This window comes from Dipodomys merriami, unplaced genomic scaffold (genome assembly GCF_024711535.1).
Source record: "Dipodomys merriami isolate MVZ:Mamm:240054 unplaced genomic scaffold, mDipMer1.0.p SCAF_3, whole genome shotgun sequence".
In the NCBI taxonomy this organism is placed as follows: Eukaryota; Metazoa; Chordata; class Mammalia; order Rodentia; family Heteromyidae; genus Dipodomys; species Dipodomys merriami.
In genome coordinates this window covers 42,388,813-42,400,556 of record NW_027204492.1, presented here as the reverse complement: position 1 = coordinate 42,400,556, position 11,744 = coordinate 42,388,813, and the positions used below count along the sequence as shown (strand labels likewise).

Sequence of the window (11,744 nt, the reverse complement as noted above, 5' to 3'; positions counted from 1 at the left end):
CCATCTCTCCTTACTTCCATCATAAACAGTGCAAGCCTGTAATCTGAGCTATGTGGTAGGCAGAGATAGGAAGATTATTGTCTGAGTCTAGCTAAGGCAAAAACATGAGACAGTTTTTTGAAAAAAACTAAAAGGACTGGAGCATGGCTTGTGCAGTAAGTAGAGTGCTTGCCAAGCAAGCACAAATCTTGAGTTCAAACCTCATGGCAGCAAAATTAAAAAAAAACAGGAATAATACCATTTAGTACTAATGGACATTCAGAAGAAGCATGATAGAGTCGTCTAGCTCTTTTTTGTTCTTAAATTATGAGAATAATTAAAGAGCAATGCAAAAATATACATTTCAGTAAAATACAACATAAGACTCAGAGAAAAATAAGTATTTATAAATGCTTATATGACTGTCATTTTCAATCACCAGGTAATTAAAGGAATTTTGAATTATTTTTTATTGAACAAAATATTGTATGATATATGAAATGATAAAAATCATTTACATTCTTTCATCTATTAAGATCTCAATATTTAATAAAATAGTAAATGCAAAATATGCTTATATGTACAGAACATTTGAGAAAAGCTCATGTGCAGTTTGAATTGCTTCATTTGAATTAGGAGTTTGCCTGATTTGTGGTGGGAGTGAATAAAAATTGAAGAAATGACTTGCTTGAATTCAACCTGTTGTTTCTATCATAGTTTCAAATATGCCAAACTGCGATCCATTGAAGATACTTTTGCATGAATACAATCACTTGAGACAAAGGTAGCTGCTGTTCAAGGAACTAACATTTAGTTCTCAACTTTAATCTTTAAAACGAGGGAATTGCTTTTTGAATATCTTGCTTCATACCTCATTGCTTTGTTCATATAATAGATGAACCCTTAGTAGTAAAGTTCTCATCTTTCTATATTGTAGAATAATCAGTGGTGGTGGGGTCTTACAGTTACCCTAAGAGCCCATCAATGGATGAATGAAGAAAATGTGGTACATATATAAAATGGGGTTTTATTCAGATACTCAAATTATATCATTTGCAAGCAAGTTGATGGAACTGGAGAACATGTTAAATTAAATAGTCAGATGCAGAAAGACAAGTATTGCATGCCTTCTTTCATATGTGGACTATAGGGATAAAAGGACATGGATATGGATGCAAAAGCATGACTAAGGAAAAAAGAAAGGGAAAGGAGGAAAGAGAGGATAAGAAAGGATAATGCACTGGGTAAGTATGATCAAAGTACATTATAAACATGTATGGAAGTGTCACTATGAAACCTATTATCAATAAAATATGTAAATAAAACATATACACAGACACACATGTAGCACTTCTAGCCGCTCCCCCACCCCCACCCCAGCAGCCAGATAATTGTCATAGAGACGTAAATCCAATGTTAGAGGAGATTTAATCTTTGCAAAGGTATGGAAGGTATGGGTCCTTTGCAATGTGTTGTAAGAGATAGCCTTTTTTTTTTTTTTACAAAAAGATAAAATTATTTTGAAAAAATAAAAATAAAGCTTTGAGTGCAAAAATTGTGAGTTCAAGCCCAAGTACTGGCATGCATGGAAAAAGAATTTTGTAAGAAAGGATGGAATATACCAAACTGCAATCTAGAGATGCAACATAAATGTTATTAAAAGCCTCAATTCTTAAGTAAAGAAGATAGTTTTATGCATATGAAAGGAAAGATCAAAATATCAATGACAAATATTTGTTAAGATTATACAGACATATATATTCATTTTGTTTTCTGGGGGTTGAATGGGAATTTATAAATATCCATGAGAAGAATAAATGCAGCCCCTGACATCAAAGATCTGCCTTGGCACTCACAAGTAGGCCTTTGTGTTCTTATCAATTTAATAGAACATTAACTTAACCCAAGATCATCCTGTGACTGTGATGTATCAAATAAAAACTAAGTTGACTCTGTAATCACATACACACAGTAAAACACTGTCTCAGTCACAGAAATGGAAAATATCCCATTTTGGCTTAAGAAGTGACTTCTGCTTTTTTTACCGATCACAAATTTGGACTTGGTTAAGTATCCCCCGCCTTAGAATAAGATTTACTTAAGGTATCAAAGCAGTTATCATTCTGACAGTTTCAATCTATAGCAAAGCCTCACTTCCTTAAATTCTTTCTCAAATCATCTAAGTGTCCCAACCCTACAATGTCATTTCTTACTGAAGACTCTCAAGATCTGTTTTCTTTCCCACTGTGATGAACAACACATGTTCAAATGCAGGTATGTTTCTGGAGAGTTTAGCTACAGAGAATTGCTATTCATGGTCTTTTAAAAAAGCAGTTCCATTTCAAAAAATTTATCTTAGTAAATCTTCAAAGAGATGTAAAGACGTGAACAAAGATATTCTCTGTGGTCTCAATTCTCATAGGAAAAATATCTTGTAAATGTTCATCATCAAGGGAATGAATTATATGTGATATGGTCATAAAAAGAATATATGCAGCTGATGTAAACCAGTATTGCATGAATAAAAAATGCTCCTGAGAGAAAATAAAAGATGCCTAACGAAAGTCAGATATTTTATTTATTCAATACTGTTAGATGTCTGCTGTTGCCAAATTTATCTATTGATTCAAAGTTATACTGATCAAAATATTAACTGGAGGATTTATAGAAATTAACAAATTTCTAGAGCTCCTATAGAAATACAAAACACCAAAATAACTCAAAAACAATGAAGTTCCAAGAATCATGCTGCCTAATTTCAAGACAAAGTGGTATTGGGATCAAGATACATAAACAGATCAATGCAACGGTATAGAACAAGGAAATAGAACTTTATATATAGGAGCAACTCATTTTTTGACAAAAATGCACAGGCAGCTCAAAGGCTAGTCCTGTTAGCAAATGGTGCTTAAACAACTAGATATGGCTATGACAAAACCTAAACTTTGATATATAACTTGCACCATGTATAAGATGAACTCAAAGCAGATGACAGTCCTAATTGCAAACCCTAGAACTATAAAACTTTTAGAAGGAAATAAGGATAATATCTCTGTGTCCTTGATTAGATAATGTTCTTATATATAACACCAAGATTCAACTAGTAAAATAATTGCTACTAATCAAAAACTTTTGTTCAAAAGACATTATTAAAAGAATAGATACATCACAGACTGTGAGAAAATATCTGCAAAATATATATTTGACAACACATTTGTATCATTTTATATGCATCACATTACATACAAAATCTCTTAAAAGCAATTACAAAAATCAAAGTCTAAAAATTTTTAAATGGACAAAGATTTAGACATAATTCACAAAAGATATATGGATGACAGATATACATATGAAAAAATAGTCAATATCATTACTAGATACACAAGCCAGTACTATGAAATATGGATAAAATTTTAAAGATTGGCCACACCAAATACTAGCAAGGATGTAGAGGAATCATTACTCTTATATACTTCTGTTAGAATGTAAAACAGTACCACTACTTTGGAAAATATTTAATATATTAGTATTTATCCAGAAGGAATAGAACTATACACCCATTGAAACCTTTGTACATGAATTCTCACAGCAACCTTACTTGTAAAAACTAAACTTTGAACTTGATACTCATTAACAGTTGAATAAATAAACAAATTGTGGTAAAGCCATATAGTGAACTCCTCATACATGACATAAATGAAACTCAAATAATTATGCTTAGTGAAATAAGCCAGATTCCCCTTCCAAGAGCATATGAGGTATGATTTCATTTATATATATATATATATATATATATATATATATATATATATATATATATAATTACAGAAACTGGAAAATGATTGTGTTAAAAAAACAGATAAGCAGCTGCCTTGGGTTAGGGGGACAAAAAAGTAGGAAGGAGAATTACAGGGGCATGTAGAAGCTTTGGGGGTGATGGCTATGTTCAATAGCTTGTAGTTATGGTTTCATATATTTATGTCAAAACTTGGTGTGCTTAAAATATACAATTTCATGTGTTAGTAAAATCTCAATAAAGCTATTAAGTAAAAAGCATGTAGTAGATCTGTATAGCACTAAATTGTAAAGATAACTTTTAAGGGGAAAAGGTAAGATGGTGAATTCTACACTCCTTAATTCTTCAAATAAATAAATTTGCACATATATCACATGAAAAGAGCATTCAATGAAAAACTTTAACACCTTACACCAACTGTAAAATTTTACACAGTAAAATCATGAAGTAATTAAAATATTTTATAGAAGCAATATAGTCAGTGGAGGAAAAATTATGAGTATTTACAGTATAATCTCATTTTAGTTCCATAACTGCAACATCTCAACATATAAAGACTTTCTCCCTATCTCACAAGGTTTGTAATTTCTACTATGAGTCTCAGAGAACTCAAACAGCCCAAAAGTTCTGAGATGCTTTCTGAGCCATAACTTCCAGGAATCACTACCTTACATAGGTTAAGATCATAGCCTTTCTCCTGGCTTTCTTGTTCTTTGCTGAAGCTGCAGTTTTTTAAAATGTATTTAGTTTATTCTCAATTTCTCCAGTTTAATCTCAATTTTGGCTTGTAGAAATGCAGAAACTGGGTTTTTCTGAGCCCTTTGGCCTTTCAGATAACATACAGGACAATGGTTTAAAAAACTGAGGTGTGATTTTGTAAGGAAAAAGAAAGCAACTATTATTCTTTCAATACAGAGCATGAAAAAAATGTACAGGATTCTATTTCTTTGAGGGTAAATTCCATATGGACAGAAGAAGATAGGAAGGTTGCATATCAAGTTTTACTTTCTGATTTTGGATACCCACCATCTATCAGATGATGCCAGGTAAAATATACACATTCATCTCTGACTTTTCTCATACCTCTAGACAGATATAGGTAAATGCGTAATGGACAAATGGATTGGAAAGATGGTAAGAACTATAATGTCTGCCAAGGACATTATCCATTGCAAAATTAAACCATTATAACCAAACAGTCTCTGAGCTTTGAATGCAATCAACCAAAAATATGACGGACATCAGGGTGGTTCTGGTGTCAGGTAAAACAGCTATGCCAGCTGGGCAATAGTGGTTCACATCTGTACTCCTACTCAGGAGGCTGAAATATGAGAATCCTGGTTCAAAAACAGCCCACCAGGCTTTCTTTGAGTCCATGAGACTCTTTTATCCAAATAACCAGCAAAAAACTGTAAGTGGAGCTGTGGCTCAAGTGGTAGAGCACTAGTCTTAAGCTAAAAAGTTTAGTAACAGCACCCAGGCCCAGAGTTCAAGCCTCTGTATAACACACTCTCTCTCTCTTCTCTCTCTCCTCTCTCTCTCTCTTTCACTCACACACACTCACAGGCACACACACACACCAGCTATGCCACTTGTCAGCTGTGGAAATCTAGGAAAAAGTATTCAATTCCTCTAATTCTTGTTAAAAGATACCTTTTAACTAAGTACCTGTGGAAATGTAACAATTTAAAATATGAGTGCAATAATCCTTTGTATAGCTAATGTATGCTAATAAGAATTGAAAAATACAACACACAAGCAACTGTGAAAGGAAAAAATTTGTAAATATGGTGACAGCAGTCTGACAGATTGGGAGAGGATTGACATAAATGAAATATGCCTAAAATTTAACAGTTATAAATGTAGTTTCAGAATAAAAAGTAAACTCTGTATTTTATCTGAGATTAAGGGATAATAATTCTATGTTAGAGAATGACTATCTGCTGCAGATAGGAGGAAAATAGAAATCTCTCTTACAACAAACAGCTTATAATAAACCCTGTCTCCTTTATGTAATGTGAGGACACACTGGCAACAAACATATGTACACACATGCACACACACACGCACACACACTGTAGGTATTATTGGTTATCTTTATGTATATGTCTTATTTCTATAACTAGAATTCAAATCAGTATCTTCTTTTTGCCATTTAAAGCTATAAATGGATCTAAGCAGACACTAACGATCAAGCTAGCCTACTTATAATGAACTGGTCTGCTATTTCTTAAGTACAATATCAAAAATCTGCTACTCTAGACAAGATAAAAATCTACAAACATTTTCATATCAAGACTTAATATTCATTTCTAGCTTCAAGGTAGATCCTGTAACAGATAACACTGTGTTAAAAGATGTAAAGTTTAATGTTTGGCATCTCCAATTTTCTTTCATTTCTAGCTCATTTTACATTGCTTCAATAATCCCTTTAACTTCACAGAAAATAGCTGTAAGCATATTGTAACTCAAGTGATCAACAACTACAATTGAGCCCTTTCGAATATGTTCCTTTATGTTAATAAATATGGCCACGGCACTAACAAGATTGGATTTTGCCTCTTCTGGGTTAAAAATAAGTTTGAATGCTGCCAAAGCCTTCATATTGATCATGTCTCTGGCTGCAGCTGAATTTTCAGACATATTCAAGAGTACTTTTAAAACAAGATTTCTAGTTTTATGATTTCCCTGAGACAACAAATGAAAAAGTTCTGAATAGTAACTGACAACAATGTAGTGATGGAGATAATCAGTAGTCAGTTGTCCTAGTATCTTTAATCCAGATTGCTGTCCAGGTGAGTTCAAAGGGAAAGATATGGTTTCCTGGCACACATGCTTAACATGTAATTCAACCCTATGTTGTCTTTCATCTCCAAAAGGAAACTTTCGAGTAATTACAGCCTTTTTTCTCACCTCAGAGGATGGAAAACTGAGCAAGCTTTCAATCAGTGTCACTACACCCACTTCATTGATGAATTCTTGGGCAAATGAATGAACCTTATAGATACCCATTGCAATCTGTGCTATCTTATGAATGAGAGGATCAGTAGTTGTCTTAAGTATATAAACAAGTTTTTCAAATTCCCCAGAACCCAGGTAGCATTCCATTTTGCAACGGCAAGCAAATGGCTTAGTTTCATTCACTTCCCTGGTCTTAATTTGGTGTCTAATTTCATCTAAGGTCTGGATGCAAGGGTCAGAACCAAATGGATACTCAGGGATAGGCTGTGAAGTGGAACGAGTTCCCTTAGAACAGGCTGCTGTACCAGGCAAAGAACGATTATTTTCCTCAGCTGAGGACAGAACAATGTATGAGGAGAGCCTTGTCTCAGATGGCACCTGGGATCTAAATCCTAAAACTGCAGGAGTTACAGCAGGGGCTTTGGGCCAGATTGTTACCTCAGACCAGTCCTTGGGCCTATTTTTTTCATTAATTTCATCCACTGGCTGAGGCTTTACTATCCTGAACACAGGTTGAGGATTAGGATCATAACTGGAATCATCTCCTTCCCAAAACCAATTCCCAATAACATTCTCTTCTTCCTCTTCATCCTCAGCGCCTGACCTAGACCTGCAGCTGGGCCTGGCCACAGGCTCCAACTCCTCAACACGACTCTGGATACCAGTATTAGCTTTATTTTCATCCTTTGCACTGGAACGATTCCCCGCCTCTTCTCCCTTCCAGAACCAGGAATTGATACTAGCCTCTTCCCCAGCCCAGAACCATGTATCAGTACTAGCCTTATCTTTACTTATGGAACTAGTAGCCTCGCTCTCATTCTTGCACCTGAAATCTGCTATGGTTTTCACTGTAGCCTTAGGCTCTGACCAGGCTCTTTCCTTCATATCAGTAACAACTTTATTCTTAGACACTGTTTTCATCTCTCTCACTGCATCTGCTTTAGGTTTTGCCTTGACTTTGACTTTGGCCCCATTCTTGGCTCCTGGTTTGACTACACCAGTAGCTTCCTTCTCTTCTCCAGCTTTACCTTGTACACTTGCCCTTTTCACAATTTTGGCATGTACTCTGCTCTTATTCTTTGTCCCAGTCATGGTTGAAGCCCAGATCTATATAGTTGTTCAGTGCTGAGCTTCTCAGTGTATCCTAGGTCAGTGTCTTTATACTTTTACTGGATCAGAGACGAATTTGTTAGCAAGAATTAGGTGTCAGTTGACAGTTTAGCAGTTACGCAGTCCCTTTTCTAAACACACTGACTCTATCAATGTTATGGACAGATCAGAGGGCATAGTCAGGTTGAGGGAGGATGATGTTATCTGACAGCAGACCTGTAGAGTGATGATCTTCTGTCAATCCAAGGCCACCACTGGAGACAGACCTGAAGTAAAAGATAGAAATGGCCTTTGAGTATCTTCCAACTTTGCTTCTTAATGCAGTCAGCCACAAAGGTCATAAGAACAGATGGATTGTGTGGTAGAACTGGATAAGTAGAAAACTCTGCTACCTCATTTTGTTTCTCACACTTCCAATAATGCTCAACAACATACCATCAATGTACATTTCTCATCACAAACACATCGGGCTCAGGAGCAAGGAGGGCATTGGTGGGTTACACCTGTAATCCTAGCTACTCAGGAAGCTGAGATCTGAGGATTGGAGTTCAAAGCCAGCCCAGAAAGGAAACTCCATGAGTCTTATCTCCAATAAACTACTCAGAAAAAAAGCTAGAAGTGGCACTGTGGCTCAAGTGGTAGCATGTAGCCTTGAGCACAAAGAGGCTCAGAGATAGTGTCCAGGCAGGCCCTGAGTTCAAGCCCCAGAACCAGCAAAAAAAGAGGGTATGGAGTTCCCCGTCCATTTGGACCCTAGTAGGTATATCCAGATAGGCTTCATACCAACCTGCACCAAAATTCAATAAAATTTTCTTCTCCCTCTTCAGTTCCAGTGTTGGTAAGAAATATAGCTGACACCCAAGCAGATCTATGGACAAAAATGTATTTAAGATTAGAACTTCTGCATATTTAGTAGACTGACCTGCAATCTAGTCTCCCAATAACTGCCTTTCCAAATTTACAATTTTAGTTACATGTCACTTCTGACCCACCATGTTCTTCATTATGGCTTCACATCCCATTTCTTGCTCCAGTATCTACCAATTACCTATAGATAGAATCCTCGCCCTGTCCACATTACCTGTATGCAAACATGAGAACAAAGGTATCCGGAATGTTGGAAAACAATTAATGGCTTCAACATATTTGGTTTCACAAACTAGCCAATAGTTACCTCCACCTCTAATCAACAGAGGACTTATGCTCATGCTCACTCATATCCACACTGGATCCAAACAATAATTAGATTCTCATGCTTTAACTCCAAGTGAGCTGCTGCCTACAGGTCTCTACAGAAATTTAGAAAGGAATAGTCCTACTGATGGGCAAAAAGGCAGAAGCAAATAAAGATATAGTCAGAAACTGATGGCTCACACCTGTAATCATAATTTCTCAGGAGGCTGATATCTGAAGATTACAGGTCAAAGCCAGCCCCAACAGGAAAGTCCATGAGACTCCAGTTAACTACAGAAAAGCTGGAAGTAGAGCTCTGGCTCAAGAGGTAGAACATTAGCCTTGAGCAAAAGCTCAAGGATAGTGGTCAGGCCCTATAATTCAACACTAAATAAATAAAGAAATATTGAGATGACCCAGTACCATTGGCAAGGTTTATAACAGAAACTTCATGTATTCGAGGCAATGTTCAATGTCTTCCATCTTTTTGCCACAAATGATTCCTTAGCCTTCTTTCTCAAGACCTGAATTTATCTGGTTATACCTCTTCCCAACTCAGAAGTCAATCATCTTCCTAGCAAGAGCTACATCTCTCTTTCCCTAACAAGATGGTACAATAGGCAGTTGGAAATAGGTAACTGTATTTGCCACTATTATATCAATATAATCTTCACAAGCCCCCTTTCCAATGCATACCTAGATCCTACCTTAATTTACCACCTGTGCCAATCTGCCAACAAAGAGTTCTCAGGAAAAGCTATCCTTCCCATCAAAGAAGAGTCCTCTGGTTGGGCAGGTGACAACCTATAGAAAAGGAAGATGTTCTTCATCAAAATATTAGGAAAATATGTTCAAAATAAAAAATACAGGTAATGGACAGATTTCTAGAATTTAAATTCATAGCCTCTTTTTTGAGCATCATGACTAACTAAATGAAGTCTAGCATCTTTAATAGCTCTCCAGATGTTCATTTTTATAAATGTCATGCCATCTTCTGTGGGACTGCTTATGCACAAAACTGATAGAGTCTATGAGAAATGGCTGGAGATGATGTTTCAGGTTCCAGAAACAGACACAGAATAAGCAATCAGTTCGAAACTGATCTTCAGAAAGACTTCCCTTTACACTTATCTCCCACTCCTACATATCAAAATATTACTTACAATTGATTGGTGTGGTAAGAAAACAGATTGACTACCAAACATAAGTTACCATCATTCTATTAATTTAATGGTCCGTTGCTATGAAATTTGACCAACTCTTTATCCTAAGCATTAGCTTACATTAAATTGGGCATGATAATCTAAACCTACAAGGCAATAAAACAACACTGTACTAAAAGTAGATGAACATTTAATTTTGTCCCCTTCCCCAAAATTCATCAGATTTGCTATGGAGATGAGACTGACTCTTGATGTTAATTAAGCAGGAGTCTGTGGAAGGGATATTACTTCCGGAACACCAGGGTCCAACCGACTCCGGTTTGGAAGCAAAGTGGGGAAGAGGAGTCTCCTCCCACCAGTTCGGCTGGACACAAGCTTAGAGGCCTACCCTGGCCCCCTCTCAAGCCTCCGCCCCCTCGCCGCCATTTCTCCCGTGAACCTCTTCCCTTTCAGCCCTCTCTGGGCACTACAATCTTCCAGGGCGGCACACAGGCGCCCTGGAAGCTGGCTGGGAGGTAGTCAGCTCAACTGGCTCCAGATGATCCTGGAGCCGTTCTGGCCTCCCCCTCCACCTTGGGCCGGCCAGACCGCCGGGGGGAACCGTCTTCTGGTTTCCGGGGTCCCGAACACTGCGCACCTCTCTGGAGGATCCGCTTGGATGGCTAGCCTCCTTGGTGATGTCGAGCTGCCAGATGTCTGAGGGAATCCACCCAGAGTGGACTGCTCAGGGCCTAGGAAAACGGGATCCTCCTCCCCCCTGAGCTCTCCTCAGGCAGCTGCTCTCTGGGACTCCCACTGCTTTTTCGACGAGCCAAATCGGAAAGAGACCCGCCCCACGCACTAGCACCACGGCTGGCCTCCAGAGGCCCAGCGGGGCACAGCAAGAACGCTTGTCCCGAAAGCTTGTCGGGAAGGGGGGCGGAGGGATACGGCCGCGTCAGTGCTGGACGCCCCCTCCCAGGCCCACCATAGTTCCGACCCGGGGTGGGCGGGGCCTGCACCAGCCCCACTCTCAGGGGCGGGCTCCCGCCACTCGCCCTGCCTCCCTGCACCCTGCACACCCTGACGTGGCGACTTCCACCACTTCCCTGCCTCTGCTAGACTTCCCGGTGCTGTGCTCGCTGAGGGCTAGGGGCTGTGGCGGCTGGGGAAGCAATATCCGAGGTCGGGAATCACTGCGCTGGAGGGAGCAGCGGATGGATACCAAAGCCGCCCCTTGGTGCTTTGCACCGCAGACTGCGCAGTGCCTCTCCCCTTCTCCCCCCTCCCCTCGCCAGTCTCCGTGTCCCTCCTCCTTCCTGTAGGAGGGGGGAAAGGGGGTCTGGACTGCAGACGGATGGGGAGGAAACATGTGACATCAAGACATAGCAACAAGCAGTGTGGACAAGGGGCCTCTAGGAGGCTCTGCCATGTTTTGCTTTGCTTGCTTGCTTCATACAGCCATGAAGCAAAGCAAGGCATTTCTGCCTTTAAGGGAATAGAGGTGAGGGCTCCCATCACAGGCCTCATCACTGCTCCTCTCCCAAAGGAAGGCTGGCCTACTACACCTCTCGCCCTAGGAA

The 11,744-nt window shown here is 38.7% G+C and overlaps 1 protein-coding gene across 2 annotated transcripts; it reads right to left on the bottom strand.

Moving 5' to 3' along the window:
• Positions 1-3,743: 3,743 nt before the first annotated feature.
• Gprasp3 (G protein-coupled receptor associated sorting protein family member 3) lies at positions 3,744-11,059 on the bottom strand. 2 transcript variants are annotated; one of them, XM_070040031.1, is made up of 4 exons: positions 10,820-11,059; positions 9,716-9,823; positions 8,634-8,714; positions 3,744-8,112 (listed from the first exon to the last, which is right to left on the bottom strand). In XM_070040031.1, exon 4 carries the CDS (start codon positions 7,826-7,828, stop codon positions 6,185-6,187), a length of 1,644 nt encoding a protein of 547 aa, XP_069896132.1. In that variant the 5' UTR covers positions 7,829-8,112; positions 8,634-8,714; positions 9,716-9,823; positions 10,820-11,059; the 3' UTR covers positions 3,744-6,184. The 2 variants fall into 2 exon arrangements, with proteins under 2 accessions (XP_069896132.1, XP_069896131.1); XM_070040030.1 differs by having other exon boundaries at positions 9,727-9,823.
• Positions 11,060-11,744: the final 685 nt, after the last annotated feature.

Bases quoted from the DNA above. Each gene is read 5' to 3' on its own strand.
- Gprasp3 (XM_070040031.1), bottom strand. From the start codon at position 7,828: ATGACTGGGACAAAGAATAAGAGCAGAGTACATGCCAAAATTGTGAAA.